Raw genomic sequence first — 17,668 nt, forward strand, 5'->3', positions numbered from 1 at the left:
CATTTGAAATTACAAAAGTACCAATTAAACAAAAGCAAACCAAGAAATGTGCAGAAAAATATGAGTATTGATGAATCTTTTTGTATTTTCTATCAGAACAAAAATGCAGAAAAATAGATCACATAAATGAAAAAATATAATGACAAAATCAAGATGGATAATAAAAACAACAACAACAATGAAATTAACAAGTGAAATTGAGAAATTTGAAGAGTGCAGAAACAGGATTAAGCAAAAACTTGAGAATAACTGATCCTAAATTGCAAACATGAGCTCTCAAAGAACAACTGAAAGGCTGAAAGGGTGAGGAGTTTTCCAGAATTATGTTGAGAACAATAGATATTTTATTGATATTAATATTTGCCTATGAATTTTAGTTTAATAACGAATTTGCCATTGGTTGTCTAAAACCCCCTCTTCTATATAATAAAATATATATGCTAAACTATTCTCTTTTATTATACATTAGATGATTCTCCTTTGTTATATATATAGATATAAATTTTTAGCTATATATAAAAAATATTTTTTTATTTAATAATTAAGCATGTACTAAGTTAAAAAGAGAATGTCAAGATATTTTAATTACTTGTCCATAATAAATTTGTAATGAAAAATAAAAATTTGAAGTAAGATTAATAAATACTTCTACAAAATATAAAGACAATAAACCCTTGAATTAATTTTGAATTTGATTATATAAATAATTTTTATAGTGTCACTATCATTTTTCATGACTCATCAATTTTGTAGCATTTAATAAATTCAAATAATTGTTCAAATTTATCAAAATGGATAAAAATTTGTAGAGTAATTAAAATTTAAATTACGGATAAAATTGACTAAAAAAATTGATGTGAGGATTACCAAAATGTCTAACTCTCTCTTGTATATAGTAATGATTGTGGCACTAAAAGAAAGTTGAAGATTTTTTTATTTTGGAAAATGGTGGATGTTTCTAGAAATATTTTAGAGAAGAGAGGATATTTTTGTAGTGAGTTTAATTAATGCCGAAAAAATGATTTTACCTTGATCGTCCTTGAGCTCATCTTTCTCTCTCTATATATATAAAATAATAATAATAATAAATGTAAATATGTATTTTAAAGAAATTGATTTTTCTTCTTCTTCTTTATTACTTTTCTCTTGTCTCTTTGTCTTTGTTTTTTAAAAATTTCATTAATTATATATTCATATATTTTAAAAGTTTCGAGACATTGAATGACATTGAATTTTTAGTAAACACAAATAAAGCATCCAACTAAATCTAATTATAGTAGTATAATTATACCCAACTAAGTTTGATCATAGATGGAGAAGTATACTCCTGTATAATGATAGTTTTCGTGGTGACATATACGTAATGACTATAGCTTTCTCAAATTATCTTCTTTTTTTTCTTCTTTCTAGTTCTCTTCAAATGGTATTTTAAATAGAAAAAAAAGAAAACTTGAAATAATATTTTGTATATTTTTTGTTCTAACTTTGTAAAGTATATTGGATAATTGTCAAATAAAATTAGCATTATACAAATTGCAACTCAATTCAGTAATTGAAATTTTAAAATTTGTATAAGATGATATGAATGTGAAATAGTATAATAAATATTTAATTGTAGGTTTATACAAATTAAATGTATCATGAGTTCTTTTTTTAAGGAAAAAATGCCTTGTTTACCTAATATAGGAACTGAACAATATAAATGTGATAATATCTATTAAGGAAATAATAGAATTGTTATATATATAAATATCATATTTTGTTGTTTTCTAAATGAGAATAATACTTAGAGTTATAAAATTACAAAAAATGTTTTTCAGGTAAACAGTCAATACAAACAGTTTTTTTTTTCAAAGGAATAACAAAATTACTATGTATAAATATCATACTCTTTCTATAAGATTAAAAAAAAAAGAATAATTTATATTTAAAAACACCATCTAGTAAAAAAGGAAATTGATTGTGTAATGAAGGTGAAAATAGTGCATTTCAAGAAAGAAAGAGAACAAATAAATTTAAGGGTGTGTTTGGTATGGCGGAGAATATTTTTCAGAAAATGTTTTCCAATTTTCTCATATTCGGTTGGCTTAAAGATTTTGAAAAATGTTTTCCAAATCAACTTATTTTCCTTAAATCTAAAGAAAATGACTTCCCTTCAAAACGTAAGAAAAATATTTTTCAAAATTCTCTTTCAACCTCACTCTTAAATTAAAATATTCATACAACTCTCAAAAGCACCCACCTTATTCCGACCCCCAATCCCCCACCCCACCCCCTACCACCCCACCAAAAAATATAATTTGTTTTAAAAAAAATTTAATTTTTTTCTTACCACAACCTCAACCCCCACTTACCGATCCCCTTCCCAAAAAAGTTATTTCTTTTAGTTTGTTTTTAAAAAAAAGATCAAAACTTTTTCTTATCTCATCCTTCTTATCCTATTCATTCTCATTGTTTTTGTTAAATATATATACAAATACTTTTATAAAAAAAATATACTCACCCAATTTAAATAATGAAGACAAGAATATACATAAGAAACAACTTATTTTTCTAGAAAACGTTTTTCCTCCTCCATATTGATCACACCCTAAAAAGTATTTTTCAGAGTCATAAATTATTTTTTCTAAAATGTATTTTTACTCTTTAACTAAACACTAAAATGTATTTTCTGAAAAATATTTTTTATTCACCAATCAAACACTAGAAAACATTTTTCGGAAAATATTTTCCATCCACCAACCAAATATAAGAAAATAATTAAGAAACCAACTTATTTTCCAGAAAAAACATTTTCTAGGAAAATATTTTCCATGGAAAACATTTTCCTTCATACCAAACACACCCTCAAATGAGGTCCATAGTAAGAGATTTAATGAAAGTACTTATTTCATAACTTTAAAATTACTATTATACTCTTGATCATCCCAATTACTCACTCTTTTATATAATAAAAATAAAAATTAAAATAATTAATATATAATATAGAGTATAATAAAAGGAAGAGCAAATCAGATAATCATAGCGAGGGTTAAACATGCATTTTCATCCGAAAGGCCACAACAACACTTCACTTTCATTTTCCACTTGTCCTGAACATTGAGCGTCAACATACAACTGTCCTAACCCTACGATAGACTTCAAACTATTTATCAATAAAAAAAGTACAATTAAATTTATGAAGAATCAAAAATGCACATTGCAGTTTAATTATTTAAGATCAAGTTATTAACAGTATATTGATTTCGATAAGCATGAATGAAGTAGGAATGACAAAGTAAGTAAACAGCTAGTAAGCTAGATGAAGTTGTTGGTCTTGTTATTGTAAGCACACTTGATTCAGAAATGTGACCTTTAATATTCTTGTATTGTTTGAAATTAAAATATCCTTACAAATGCAGAAAGTAAAATGGATCCATTTGAGTCCTAGATGAGTACATCCAATGGGTATTATTGACCATATGACAATATCGCTAGCTGTGTTAATATGCTCAGACCATTTGTACAATATTGTCGACATATGTCCTTTTAGAGCCTATTTGGGATTGTTGTTACAAAATTACTTATTTAAGAAACACTTTTATAAAATAGCTCTTACAAAAGGTGCTTTTGAAAAAAGTAATTTGTATTTGATAAATTCATTTGAAAAGTAGTTTTGATACACAGATTGTATTTGGATAATTTTTTTCAAGAATTATTTTTGAAGATAAATGACCAAAAAAGACATGTATCAATATACTTTTACTACTAAAATTAATTTATAGAGAAAATTTATTTTAAATATCTATTATTATTATAAAATATTAAAGAACAAAGAAGAAGAGTAGAGAGAGAATAGAGAGTAATTCTTATTTCTCTTGAGGGATGAATAACAATGAAGGAAAACCCCTTTATTTATAGGGAAAAACTAACCTTGGGGTTTGTAACTTTACCATAACTAGACATGCAATATATGGTAAAGTAGGTATTCACTGTATATGATAAAGTAGATGGCAATATATTTATAACACTCCCCCTTGAATGTCTAATTGATAGATAGTACGCATATAGGTTGTCTCATTAAAAACCTTACAAGGAAAACCCAATGGGACAAAACCTCGAAAGGAAAAAAAAGTACAATGCGTATTAACTCCCCCTAATGATAACATCCTTGAATCTTGCATCCCGATCTTGTGCACTATCTTTTTGGAAGTTGCAATTGGAGGAGACTTGGTAAATAAATCAGTCGCATTGTCACTTGAACGAATCTGTTGCACGTTAATATCACCATTCTTTTGTAGCTCATGTATGTAGAAAAGTTTTGATGAAGTGTGCTTCGTTCTATCTCCCTTTATAAATTCCCTATTAAGATGTACTATGCATGTTGCATTATCTCTGTATAAAATTATGGGTACATTGCCACATTTCAAACCACATTTTCTCGAATGAGATGTATCATGGACCTCAACCATACACATTTTCGGCTAGCTTCATGAATAGCTATTATCTCATCATGATTCAATGAAGTGGCTACGATAAACTGCTTTCTATTTCTCCAAGATATGACAGTATCCTCACATATAAACACATAGCATATTTGAGATCAAGATTTATGCGGGTTAATTAAATACCCAGCATTAGCATAATCAATAAGATTGACACTACAATCTTTATAATAATATAAAATCATGTGTTTGATCCCATTTCGATGTCTCTTAGTAGCAGCAAAACTATACCTTGCTAACAAATTAATCGAAAAGGCTATAACAAGTCTTGTAGTATTTGCAAGATATATTTTGCCAGGTGACAATATTCAATATTTCATGTGTGACATATTTAAGTGTGTGAAGTGCAAATCAAATAAGTTTTCACTTACCAAAATGCACCCTTTCATGTTACTTGATAAATGTTTCTACGTCAGCATACTTAAATAAATGTAGAATTCAGATCCTCATAATCTTTCATAATATTGCACCAATATTGTGTCAAAAATATTGATGATATATCATTTCTTATCAGTTCACAATGCGACATAACATTTTGAGATCTCATCACTTCATTATTTTCAGGTACCTAAACCTCTTATAAGGTTTCAAGAAGTATTATGTCGTAGGCTCTTCAAGAGCACATTATCTTCTTATTATGATTATTTACTCCTTACTCTTTTCAAGGATTATTTCATTTGGAATCGATTGGTCTACCATGCTTCACGCATGCATAGATTTTGTCCTTTATGAATACAAAATAGGAGCACTTGCAGCTTAAATATGAGATGCGTTCGGCATTTGACTTGAATTATCTTTTGATTGAGGATCCGATGATAATTCCTAACATATTTCATAGTTGTTTATAATCCCCCCCCTTATGTTAGGAAAACTAACATACATCCTCCATCTTCTTTGAGTAATCCATCTTTGTGCATTATGGTATATTCATTAATGGTATATCGCACATCAAAATTATTAGATGGACAACGTGTGATTCCTGACTTAGAACCAACTTTAAGGGAAAATTAATCATAATTTATTGGTCTAATGCATACAAGTGCTATTATATGCAACATATCATATTTCAGACTAGCACATGAAGCTTTGTTCTCATTAGTAATGGTTTAGCTATTTATCAAAGGCATTCGATGCTAAACCATCATCGTCAAGATAAATTATCTTAATTACACAATCTGAAAGTTATGATTTTAATCAATTTCATTGAGCAACCAATTTTATGAATGTCAAACTGCAGATTGACAATAAACGTACAAGTGGTCATCTTATATCGATGGATCTTAACAAATCACATGACGGGTGAATGGGTCCATATTCACCTTTTATAATTATCAGAATTTAGGGAATCTAACCCCAACATTAGTTGGTTCAACAAACTTATCATGAGAACAAATAACATTAAAGTTCATGAAGAATTTTTGAATTCTTCAATATATGTTTAATACTCAATATGCACATCTTCGGGATGTCATAATTGTTCATGTCAACTTATGAATGTATTTGTACTAGTAAACTCCAAATTTACCATGACATGCGTCTTTTACTTTAGTAAATTTCTTGTTTACTATGACATGAATTTTGTATCAATAAACAATAAATTTTTAGTTGATTATGGCGTATGATTTCATCATGCTTGGGTAATTTTTCACATTCATGTTTTTTACCACAGTAACTTGAAGATATTCAATCTTTCAATTATTCTACCTCTTTTAGAGGTGGATTGTGATGTCTTCACAACAAAGAATACGTTCTAGTGTATATACAGCCACATTCACCCAGGGTATAGATTTGTATTTATAATAATCGAAATTCACATTTTCAGGAATGAAATATAATTATGCCTTAAGCATATCAAATTATGATAGCTACTATAAAAGCAAATTGGGGGATACATATGATTTATTGCTACCACATTTAATTCAAGAAATGAAGCATATTTAATGAGACATGTTTCATTAATTTTCGCTAAACGTCCATTATTTTGCGTTAGCCATCATAATATCATCAATATGGTGCATTGAGATTCAAACTTAATGTCTTATCCATATAAAGGTGTCTTATGCATAAATCTATGGGACTTGAACCCAACATATTATCATCCCTTTTTGATAATATTGTTCTTGAGGAATAAATTTAAAACATAAATGGTTTCAAACCAATTTTTTCCCCTCAAATCCAACAATAATTATATTATTAGTAGCAAAAGACAAATAACAGAAGGAATTACTAATCTTGAAATTACTTTAGATTTATAATCTCACCTTGTTTGGTAAAGTCTCGTGCTGTTAACGTATTATAAAATATTAAAGAACAAAGAAGAAGAAGAGTAGAGAGAGAATAGAGAGTAATTCTTATTTCTCTTGATGGATGAATAACAATGAAGGAAAACCCCTTTATTTATAGGAAAAAACTAACCTTGGGGTTTGTAACTTTACCATAACTAAACATACAATATATGGTAAAGTAGACATTCATTATATATGACAATATATTTATAACAATTATAATATTTTTAATTAAAATTTTATTTTTATTTAATTAAAAAGCACGTACTGTAAATTTTTCAATCAATACTTATATACATAAATATATTACAAATATTAATAATGATATATTACTTAAATAATTTAAATATCACTTTAAACTATCAAACAAAAACAAATATAAAAATTATTTCATAAATTAAATCATTATTTATGAAAAAATTAACGACAAAAATAATTAGTCCTTCATACATCACAAAATTCTCAACGATTTCATCCAGGGGTGGATCTACGTGGCGATGAGGGGGTTCACCGAACCCCCTCAACCGAAAAATTACATTATATATATAAAGTCAAATTTGAATTATATGGATATAATGGCCTTAATGAACCCCCTCAATACAATTGAAATGCGTAGCTCAATGGTCAAGGGGGTTTATTTCAATACTTGAAGTTGTGGGGTCAATTCTCATTTACAAAATTTTTGATGGTTTTTTTGAAAGTTTTTTCTCTTTCTCACTCCTTTTTCTATTTAATGTGTAGTTGAGCTTTGGCCTTTTCATTCTGTCAATTGAGCCTTAATTAACAGAAATTAATTAGCCCATTTAATCTATTAGTGCGTATTTATTATTTAGTTAAAAAAAAAATTCTAGTATAAATATTGAGCCTAGAATATTTTGTACAAAATTTTATATAGTTGGAATGAAAAATATTTTAATATATATAATTTTTTTGATGCTTTTAGTACCAGTTTAAAGTCATAGCTAGATTTATATAACTTTCAACTTAATTTTCATTCCTCTCACCCACCCCAAATATATATATATATATATATATATATATATATATATGTGTGTGTGTGTGTGTGTGTGTGTGTGTGTGTGTGTGTGTGTGTGTGTGTATGGATATTTCTTTTTATACTTTTTATGTCACGTTTGTTCAAAATAATTTCATATATTTGACTAATTTTATATAGTACAATTTTTTTTTGAATTTGTAAACTTTTACAGATTATTTTATCGAATTACATAGTTCGTTCTCTTAAATCATATTTTATCATTTAATATATTAATATTGATGTTGTTCAGTAATTTTTATTTTATTTTTATTTTTTATTAAGTACTAATTATATATTATAATATAAATAATTCAATACTTACACATTTTTTAAGAACATTATTTTTTAATAGGAGGGATTAATTTGAGGGAATTTTTTTTTTGAAATAAAATAAAACTTCAAAGTGAAAGTAAGAAAAAAACACAATATTATTTAAGGACTCGCAAAGCAAACTGAGAAAAAACGTTAAAAAGATATGATAAGGCAGGTTAAAATTTAGCGAGTGTCCATTTTGCTTTATAATGAAATTTTGATCGACCCTCCTAAACAAAAATCTTGGATCCGCCACTGATTTCATCCTTAATTTTATTATGTAATATCTCCATGCTGGTAGAAGACCTGTCTTGTACTTTTGAAGGTATGCTAGAAGGCTCATCTCCTTCTTTTAAATATATGTAAACTATATGATAACAAATATGTCACTTTTCATGAATTATTTATTTAAAATTAAATATTCGAGAAAAATTTGCAAGTGTTGTCAAAATATCATTTATTTTTGTAACATGATTCATCTATCATTTATTATCATTAATAATAAAAAATAAAAAGTCATATATTCTTCAGATCATCATTAATGATTTTTTTAAAAATTTACTTAAAGAAAATGAGTGAAAATAAAATAATAATATATAAATCATAAATAAAATATAAAATTGTGATGTAAATATAAAGTATAAAATATTAAATCAAACTTTAATCATACTAATAAGATATGTTAATTGTATATTAGTGTGTGTATGAGAGAGAGAGTAATAAAAATATTTTAGTTATGAAAAGAGTAATTTTCTGCTTCTAGTTTTTTAAAAAATATTTTTATAAATTTATCAAATACCCTTCTTTACAAAAAAAAAAAAAAATACTTTCTCAAAATAAATTCTTTTCTATAAAAAATAAGTAATACCAAACAATCACTAAGAGTCTGTTTGGATCGGATTAAAATCTGGCCAAATCAGCTTTTAATTTCTTTTTTAGCTTTTTAAGTTGTTTGGTAAAATTAAAAAGTGCTTAAAAAAAGCTAAAAACTAATTAAAAGAATTAAAAAGTGAGAAGATGGGTACCCCAACTTTTTTGTCTATTAGATTAAAATTCTTTTAGATTTGACCAAAACATTTATCTTTTTATTCCTTATATTTTCCTCTAATTCCAACAATATACTAAACTTGTAGCCCTTAAATATAAACTATTTTTTTTTTCACTTTGCCGCTATGCTTCTATCTCTTCCCTCTAATTTCTTCTTTATATTTCTTCTTTATTTTTATCGAATCCATCATTAAATCGGAGGTTTGTTCAAAAATTTTATTTTAGAATTAAAAATTATAAATAATTCACCTTATTTATGGTATTAAAAACTTTAAGGACATTTAAGTCATTTTAACAACAAAAAAAAATGCTTAACATCACTTGTTTATCAAACACATCAATAATTTTTTTTTTTCAGTTTCAACATTTCTATCAAAAATCTTATTTACTTAATTTATAAATACTTATTTTAAATTTTTAATCACTAAAATTAAAAAACTATTTTTTTAAATCATATTCAAACGAGCTCTTAATCACATCTTTCCAAATTGTTGATTCTGGATCTTTTATCAAGTGCAGGCTCCTCCAACTATGCCTTCGATATCGTTACACTTCTCATGACTACCTTATTTTCTAACTCTCTTGTTCATTCCACGTGTCCTCATTATTTTCCACCTAATACAGATTCTTTTGATATTTTTTTTTTCTAATTTTTTATTTTGTCTGATAGATGCGTTGAGGTCCAATTAATCCTTATTCGAGTCAAACACTATCAAGAATAAACTTTTTCCTATACAAAATTAATTCAATTAACTTAATTTAAAATTTAAAATCTCTATTAAGTATGCGCCACACGTCACTAACTCCACCGCAATTATGTACAGTAATTTTCTCTTTCCTTCCAAAAGTGTAAATGCAGAAATGATTAATATAGTTATTTTGTTATATTAATTTTAATATGTGTGTCTCATACGTATAATATTTAAATATTTAAAATTAAATAATTTTATTTGTTATGAAGATATTTAATGAAATATAAAAAGTTTAAATCACTTTTCAAATATTTTTCAAACTTCAATATAATAATATAAACATAAACATATATTTTAGTGTAAACACATATATATATTTTATTACCAGAAATCTCAAGTGGTTGATGGATCAACACTACCTCTTTCCCTTGCTGTCAGAGGCTAAGAGAGACGCATCGATTCGAACAATATTTGTAATATGATTATTTCTTTTATATTTTTTTTCTTATTTTTAAAATCAAATCTTTACAAATCATTGATTATATTTTTATTTACTTATTTAAAACTTTTAAAAATTTGATACTTATTAATTTTTTTTTATTCTAACACTTTTAGATTTACTCTTAGATTTTTTAAATCTCTCTAAAATCAAATTTAATTGATTTAAATTTTTTAACTAATGAAAAAAGTATTAGTTATCATTAATTCTAATTGCTTTTAATAAGTAAAATTTTTTCTATAAATATATTTAATTAATTTTTAAATATTAAAAATATAATAAAATAATAATTTTATCTACAAAACGATATTTAATAAAAAATAAAAAAATTAAATAATATTTTAAAAATTATTCACAATATTAATATATTATAAATTATAGATAAATTTATCTATTATAGATATAAATTAAAGATCACAACACTCGTTTTTTCTCTCTTGCTACGGTCTGTCCCAAATATCTGCCACCTATATCCACTTTGCTTCTTTGTCGCCTCTCCTTCTACTTCAACTTCTCATCATCTTTTTCCTCTTTTTGCATTAAAAGTTGATAAGAGAGAGGATGGATAAATTCGAGGCAACACGTAACACACACACTATTCCCACGCAATCACCCTACGTTCTTCAAATTCCAATCATGGACTAGTAGCTAAGATATTTTCTTCTTTAATTTAATTTTCTAAATTAAATATTCAAAACCACTCTTTTTTCCCTATCAACGGTTACTTTGTTTTTTTCTATCTTCTTGTTAACAGAAAAAAAAAAAAAACAAAATAAAAGCCAACCCTATACCAAGAACCATACAAGGAATCAGAAACACAAGACAAAACTGATTTTTTTCTTTTGAATTTATAGAAAACCAAAGATGGATTTTCCATCATTCTTGACATCTTTAGCAACTTCATTTATTATATTTGTGGTGCTGATGTTGTTATTCACATGGCTTTCAAGAAAACCAGGGAATGCTGAGGTGTATTATCCAAATCGGATCTTAAAAGGTATGAATCCGGTTGAAGGCGGGTACATGACCCGGAACCCATTTTCTTGGATCCGAGAGGCTATGTCATCATCTGAAACTGAAATAATTAACATGTCTGGAGTTGATACTGCTGTCTACTTTGTTTTCCTTGGCACTGGTAAAAAATACTACTCTTATCTTGCTCTTTCTTTGTTTTATGCTAAAATTTAAGCAATATTATGTTTTTCTCACAATTAAGAGTAAGTTATCTAGTCTCGGCTTTAATCATAGTTCTCGAGTTTTAGCCATATTAGGCACATGATCACCAGCACTTTAACAAAAAGGAAAGTGGAATGTCGGAGTACCTATGGTGATATTCTTAAAAAATGTACTATTTTTGAATTCGACATGCACTCAATAATATTTTTAAGAGTCTGAACAACATTAGTACAAATTTGGTTCCAATGGTTGTTTACGTATTTTTAATTTTTCCATTCTTATTTTTGTAAATTTTGGTTTGATATTTTTAGAATTTAGTTATTTTTGTGGGACAGAGAGTTCGGTGGAAGCATAATGAGGAAGGTAAGTGGTTGCTCGCTCTCAAAGCAAAACCAACTTAGCCTGTTTTTTAGGATCTTCTTTTCTTACAAACAAGGTTTGGTGAAAAGTATAGGTAAGAAAAAGATTTAGAAAAAATATGTAATTTATTGGTATGAGTGATAAGGTTTAATAATTTCAGTATAAATTGCAGGATTATTTTATTCTATTTAATTAGAGATATTAATTAATTTCTAATTATTTATCTCATCTTTTATACTACAATAACTTTGTCTATCCTATTATCATAACAAATAACCCCTGCAAAGAATATTTACACAATTTAACCTGTTATAATGTCAGCCCTATTTTCAAGCATTTTATGCAGTTTGACCGACCCTGCTGTTGCTTACAACATTTGCACATATTTATGCTACTAACTAGAAGTGTAAATGGATAACTTTAACTAAGTAAATTACATCGAGCTTTTCTAATAGTGGTGCATTTTCAGTTTTTTACCATCCCTCACCCCCCCCCCCCCCCCCCGCCCTCTTCTTCTGTTTTCCATTTCTGAAAATGCTTCCAGTTCTCTAATTTATTGTTGTTATCTACGGGAGTTTTTGTCTTTTGTGGTAAATACTTTTTGGTATTATTTGAATTCATAATTGTTTTACTCAATTACAGATTTTTTCACTGAACACGAACACTTTGGTCCTTTCTGTAACAACCAAGTATGTCCTTTCCTTTTATGAGAGTATGGGAAGTTGGGACAAAAAGAAAACTTTTAACTGTTTGGATTTTGTTAAGGTTCAATTTTACAGGAAGTTTCTGGAAAGTTCTTTTTTTTGGATAATTGGTGGATTAGGATTTACAACAAAGTTGTTGGAGTTTGTTGTAACTTCATATAGTAACTCATTCCAACTAGTTTAGAATTGTGGAGCTTGTTGTTGTAGTACAAGCAGCTATAGCCATTAACTAATGAAATCTCCTCTGGACTTGTAATATATAATTCTCAATATGTTCAAATTTTGCTTGCATTCTTCATTGAAATCCAAAGTATCCATTTTCAAAAGTCATTGGTGTAGCCAAGTTGATGCCATTCGTGACCAGAGGTCACGGGTTCAAGCCGTGGAAACTACCCCTTTGCAGAAATGTAAGGTGAGGCTGTGTACAATAGAGCCTTGTGGTCGCGGGAGCTTTAGTGTACCGGACTGCCCTTTTATTAGTGTAGCCAAGTTGTTGAAACCTCAATTTTGAGTTCATTTGCATTAGGTAAACTGAACTTTAGAGTGTGAATTGTTGTATAACACCATTTATCTTTTCAGCCTTGGGAATATTTGTCTTCTCCGGCATAGTTCTGCTGCCTGTACTTCTGCCAGTTGCTGCAACCGATCATAGTATAAAGGCAGTCAATACCACCAGCAAAGGGACTTTCAATGAACTTGATAAGTTATCTATGGGGAAAGTTGGCGTAAGTTCTTTTGATCTTTCCTTAAACATTATCTATACATATATATGTAAACCAGTGTTTCATGGTTTTGACTTAGCCTAATTTGACAATGCATCACTATTTAGACAAGGGTTTATTTTATGGGCATTTGTCTAAATTAATAACCCTTGCTATGTTTTCCTCTCCATTTTCATTTTGCTCAATCTCTACCATATAGGCTGTTATTTACAAGAACCAAAAAAGGATTCTGATTTATTGTACATATTGTTGGCATCCACGGTTACTTTATTTTTCTTTGTTTTCTTGTCGCTGGTGTTGCAGAATTCAGGTCCGCAGTTGTGGGCATTTGTAGTTGCCACATATTGGGTTTCCATTGTTGCTTACTTCTTTCTGTGGAGAGCGTACAAGCATGTTACGGAATTGAGAGCCAAAGCTCTTATGTCACCAGAAGTCAGAGCCGATCAATTTGCGATTCTTGTCAGGGATATTCCTTCTGTCCCTGAGGGTCAAAGTAAAAAGGAGCAGGTGGATTCATTCTTTAGAGCAATCTACCCTGAAACATTTTATCGATCAATGGTGGTGACGAACAATAAGAAGGTAATGACCTAGATCTGACATTCTCTGTTCTGTTTCAATATTCTTCTACTATGGATAGTTTCATTAATTTACACATGTTTGTTTTACAAAATATAGCATTCTACGTTAACTTCCAAAAGTCTTAAGGTCCTTCAAATTTTCAACAATTCCGATCTACCTTTATTTATGGAATATTTGAAGGATGGGCTTGTGCTCATTATGCCCTTCACCTGTCATTTACTAACACTGTGTGGATGTGCTTGTGTTGTTGGGATCGAAATAACAAGGCATCATCAAGAAGCTAATAATTGCAAATACCAAACAACGATAAATCAGACACAAAAGAAGTGTACTAAAACATGCATCGAAATATGTTTTGGCAAATGGCAATTTGTCCACATATATGAAAACTAATATAAAAAGGAAACATAAGAACTTTTGAGGGAAAAATCTTTCTCTAAACAAGACTCTTTAATTAGACATTACATTGTGTATGCTACTGTGTTATGTATGGGAAAAAATATATTCTATTTATAGAAGTCCAAAACTGCTCCTCGATGAAAAGGATATGCTTTCTACCGAGAAAACCTTCTATGAAATAAATCACAATTGTAGTAGAATCTAAATATGGTGGGAAATTCACGGGAAACTCTAACAGTGTGATCATCGAAGGATACAATAGTCTGTTAGTACTTCATTAGCTTAAATTTCAAATCTCTTGTGGATTAACAGTGTCTGATTTTTATCAGGTGAACAAAATTTATGAAGAGTTAGAAGGGTATAAAAAGAAGCTTGAACGTGCTGAAGCTATCTATGCGGAGTCAAAGAAAACAAATCCTGATGCACTAAAACTGTCACATAAAACTGGTTTCCTTGGTATTATCGGTGAAAAGGTGGATTCAATTGAATTCTATAATGATAAGATTAAGGAGTTGAGCCAACAGCTAGAAGCCGAGCAAAAGGTGACCCTCAAAGAGAAACATCAATCTTCTGCACTGGTCTTTTTCAACAGCAGGGTGGCTGCAGCTTCAGCATCACAGAATTTACATGCCCCAATAGTTGATACATGGACTGTCATGGATGCTCCAGAACCCCGACAATTGATTTGGACTAATCTTTCGAAAAAGTTTTATGAGAGAATAATCCGCCAATATGTTGTGTATGTTATTGTGTTTCTGACCATATTCTTTTACATAATTCCAATTGGATTCATTTCTGCATTGACAACTCTAGACAATTTGGTGAAGCTTCTCCCGTTTTTGAAACCGGTTGTTAATCTGAAGGCAATTAAGACAGTGCTAGAAGCATATTTGCCTCAACTTGCACTCATCATATTTTTGGCTTTGTTGCCAAAGTTTCTTCTGTTTCTATCCAAAGCAGAGGGCATCCCATCAGAAAGCCACGTGGTAAGAGCTGCTTCAGGGAAATATTTTTATTTCACAGTGCTGAATGTATTTATTGGTGTTACTCTTGGTGGAACTCTATTCACTTCCTTCAAGAGCATCGAGAATGATCCCAACTCTATTTTTCGCGTGTTGGCGAAAAGCCTTCCACAGAATGCAACTTTCTTCTTGACTTTTGTGGCTTTGAAGTAAGTCCGGACCTTGCTTTCACTTTCATACTTCTTCCCTTCTTCTTGACCTTGTGCTTGTGAAGCAAGTCTATAGCATGCTTTCCCTTTTATTATGTCACCTACTCTGTTTTCTTTTTTTTTTTTTAATGATATGTTGTCTTTAAGTTGTCGGTGATATGTCTTCTGTCTTGCACATAATATGAGCTGTTTGTTTCGTTTCTGAGAGCTGGGAAATGTTTGACTTGAGTATGCACTTAGTTTGGCACGGGTCGACTGTTCTCAACCCACTTCTAAACTATCATCTTTTGCTTCTGTAAATGAATTTCCCTTTATATGGTCCTTGAGTTATTATTTTTTTCAAGTGTGTACCTATGTGGTGTTAAAGCTCAGTTCATAATGGTCATAGCTATTACAGAGAAAATACTAATGCTCCTTTGACTCTCGATAACGACTTGTTTAAGTTTTCTCTTTGCACAATTCAAGCTCTTTTATGGTCCTGAATGTTAATTTCTTATGTTGATAGTTTCCATTCTTCTTCTCCATATGATATAGCAGGTAGAGAATGGATCATCTTTTTGGTTAAATGAATAGTCAAACGATTTTGCTTATTGATTGATGTCAGGTTCTTTGTCGGCTATGGGCTGGAGCTATCTAGAATAGTTCCTCTGATCATATTCCATCTCAAGAAGAAGTATTTGTGCAAAACTGAAGCTGAGATAAAGGAGGCTTGGGCTCCTGGCGATCTAGGCTATGCAACCCGATTTCCTAGTGATATGCTGATTATGACAATTGTCCTATGCTATTCCGTCATAGCGCCAATAATTATTCCGTTTGGTGCAGTATACTTCGGTCTAGGGTGGCTTCTTCTCCGCAATCAGGTGAGTTATCACTTCCCTATGTTCCACTTTAAGACCACAAGTTTTAAAAGGGACTTTTGGTTTGAGCCACAAGTCTCCAATCAAAGGGAGTACTTGTTTTGGTCTCGTAGTGTTTATGTATCAATCAAATAAGCTCTATTATCAATTTCGAGCTGTTCATGTCTAATTTTTATTTTATTTTTTCCCAAAACAGACACTCAAAGTGTATGTTCCCTCATTCGAGAGCTACGGAAGAATGTGGCCCCATATTCATACGCGCATGTTAGCTACCTTGATTTTGTTTCAAGCTACCATGTTAGGTTACTTCGGTGTTAAAGAGTTCAAACCTACTCCAGTTCTTTTTCCACTTCCAATATTCTCGTTGATCTTCGGGTTCATTTGTCAGAAGAAATTCCGCCGTTTCTTTGTATCTCCAGCCCTCGAGGTTGTTTCGCACGAACTAAAGGAAGTACCCAACATGGAAGCTGTGTTCAGATCTTTCATTCCACCAAGCTTGAGCGCGGGCAAAACCGATGAGCATCAATTTGAGGACGCGTTATCTCATGTGTCAAAACCAGGGTCTTCTTCAGTATGATATGAACATTTGCAAGGATAGTTTGGTTAATGTAGATAGTTTGCACCTAGGATTGTTGGTAGTCTTGCTGTGTTGAATACTTCATCTTGGATAGTTGCTTTGTGTTCATAGTTTGTTTGGGATCTTAATAGTGAAACAAATTTCTGTTTAGAAAGTTAGATTGTGTTTTTCTGTAACGATAATAGCATGAATTGCTTCAATTTGCAAACACTTAGGGGGTCGTTTGGTGGAATGTATAAAGATATTGCAAAATATGATCTATTATTAATACTTGTATTAGTAGTGCTTTTGTTAGATATGTTTGCATTAATTATGCTTATATTTTTCTCATGCAGTGTTTGATTTGATATATTAAAAATAACATGAATTATATAATTTAGATTTTTTTAATTTATAGAAATATCCTCCATATATATGTCGGAAAGGATGCAGAAAATTTTATGAGGGATAATAATGTCTTTAACCATGTTAATGCATGCATTAAACCTTCTGCATTACTAATATCATGGATTTTAATGTATTAGTAATACACACCTCAATACACATTAAACTAATGCAGGCGTTAACTTTTCAATACACTCTACCAAACAACTCCTATGTTCGGTGCTCGTAATTGTACATTTGATATTGAATCGACTTTAACTTACTCCTTTTGGCTTATACAAATTTGATAATAACTTGATATTAAATTTGATTGTTTTTCCTGGTTTCGCTTCCCCCCACCGAACATAGGAGTTGTTTGGTAGAGTGAATTGAAAAGTTAATGCT

General features: G+C 29.5%; 1 protein-coding gene across 1 annotated transcript; it reads left to right on the forward strand.

The window, feature by feature from the left end:
- The first annotated feature begins 10,786 nt into the window (after positions 1 to 10,786).
- LOC107859026 (CSC1-like protein ERD4) lies at positions 10,787 to 17,194 on the forward strand. Its single transcript, XM_016703881.2, has 6 exons — positions 10,787 to 11,490; positions 13,175 to 13,320; positions 13,621 to 13,896; positions 14,625 to 15,466; positions 16,071 to 16,326; positions 16,520 to 17,194. Exons 1-6 carry the CDS (start codon positions 11,220 to 11,222, stop codon positions 16,898 to 16,900), a joined length of 2,172 nt encoding a protein of 723 aa, XP_016559367.2. The 5' UTR covers positions 10,787 to 11,219; the 3' UTR covers positions 16,901 to 17,194.
- Positions 17,195 to 17,668: the final 474 nt, after the last annotated feature.

The sequence above is a fragment of the Capsicum annuum genome, unplaced genomic scaffold, assembly GCF_002878395.1.
Source record: "Capsicum annuum cultivar UCD-10X-F1 unplaced genomic scaffold, UCD10Xv1.1 ctg3734, whole genome shotgun sequence".
NCBI lineage: Eukaryota > Viridiplantae > Streptophyta > Magnoliopsida > Solanales > Solanaceae > Capsicum > Capsicum annuum.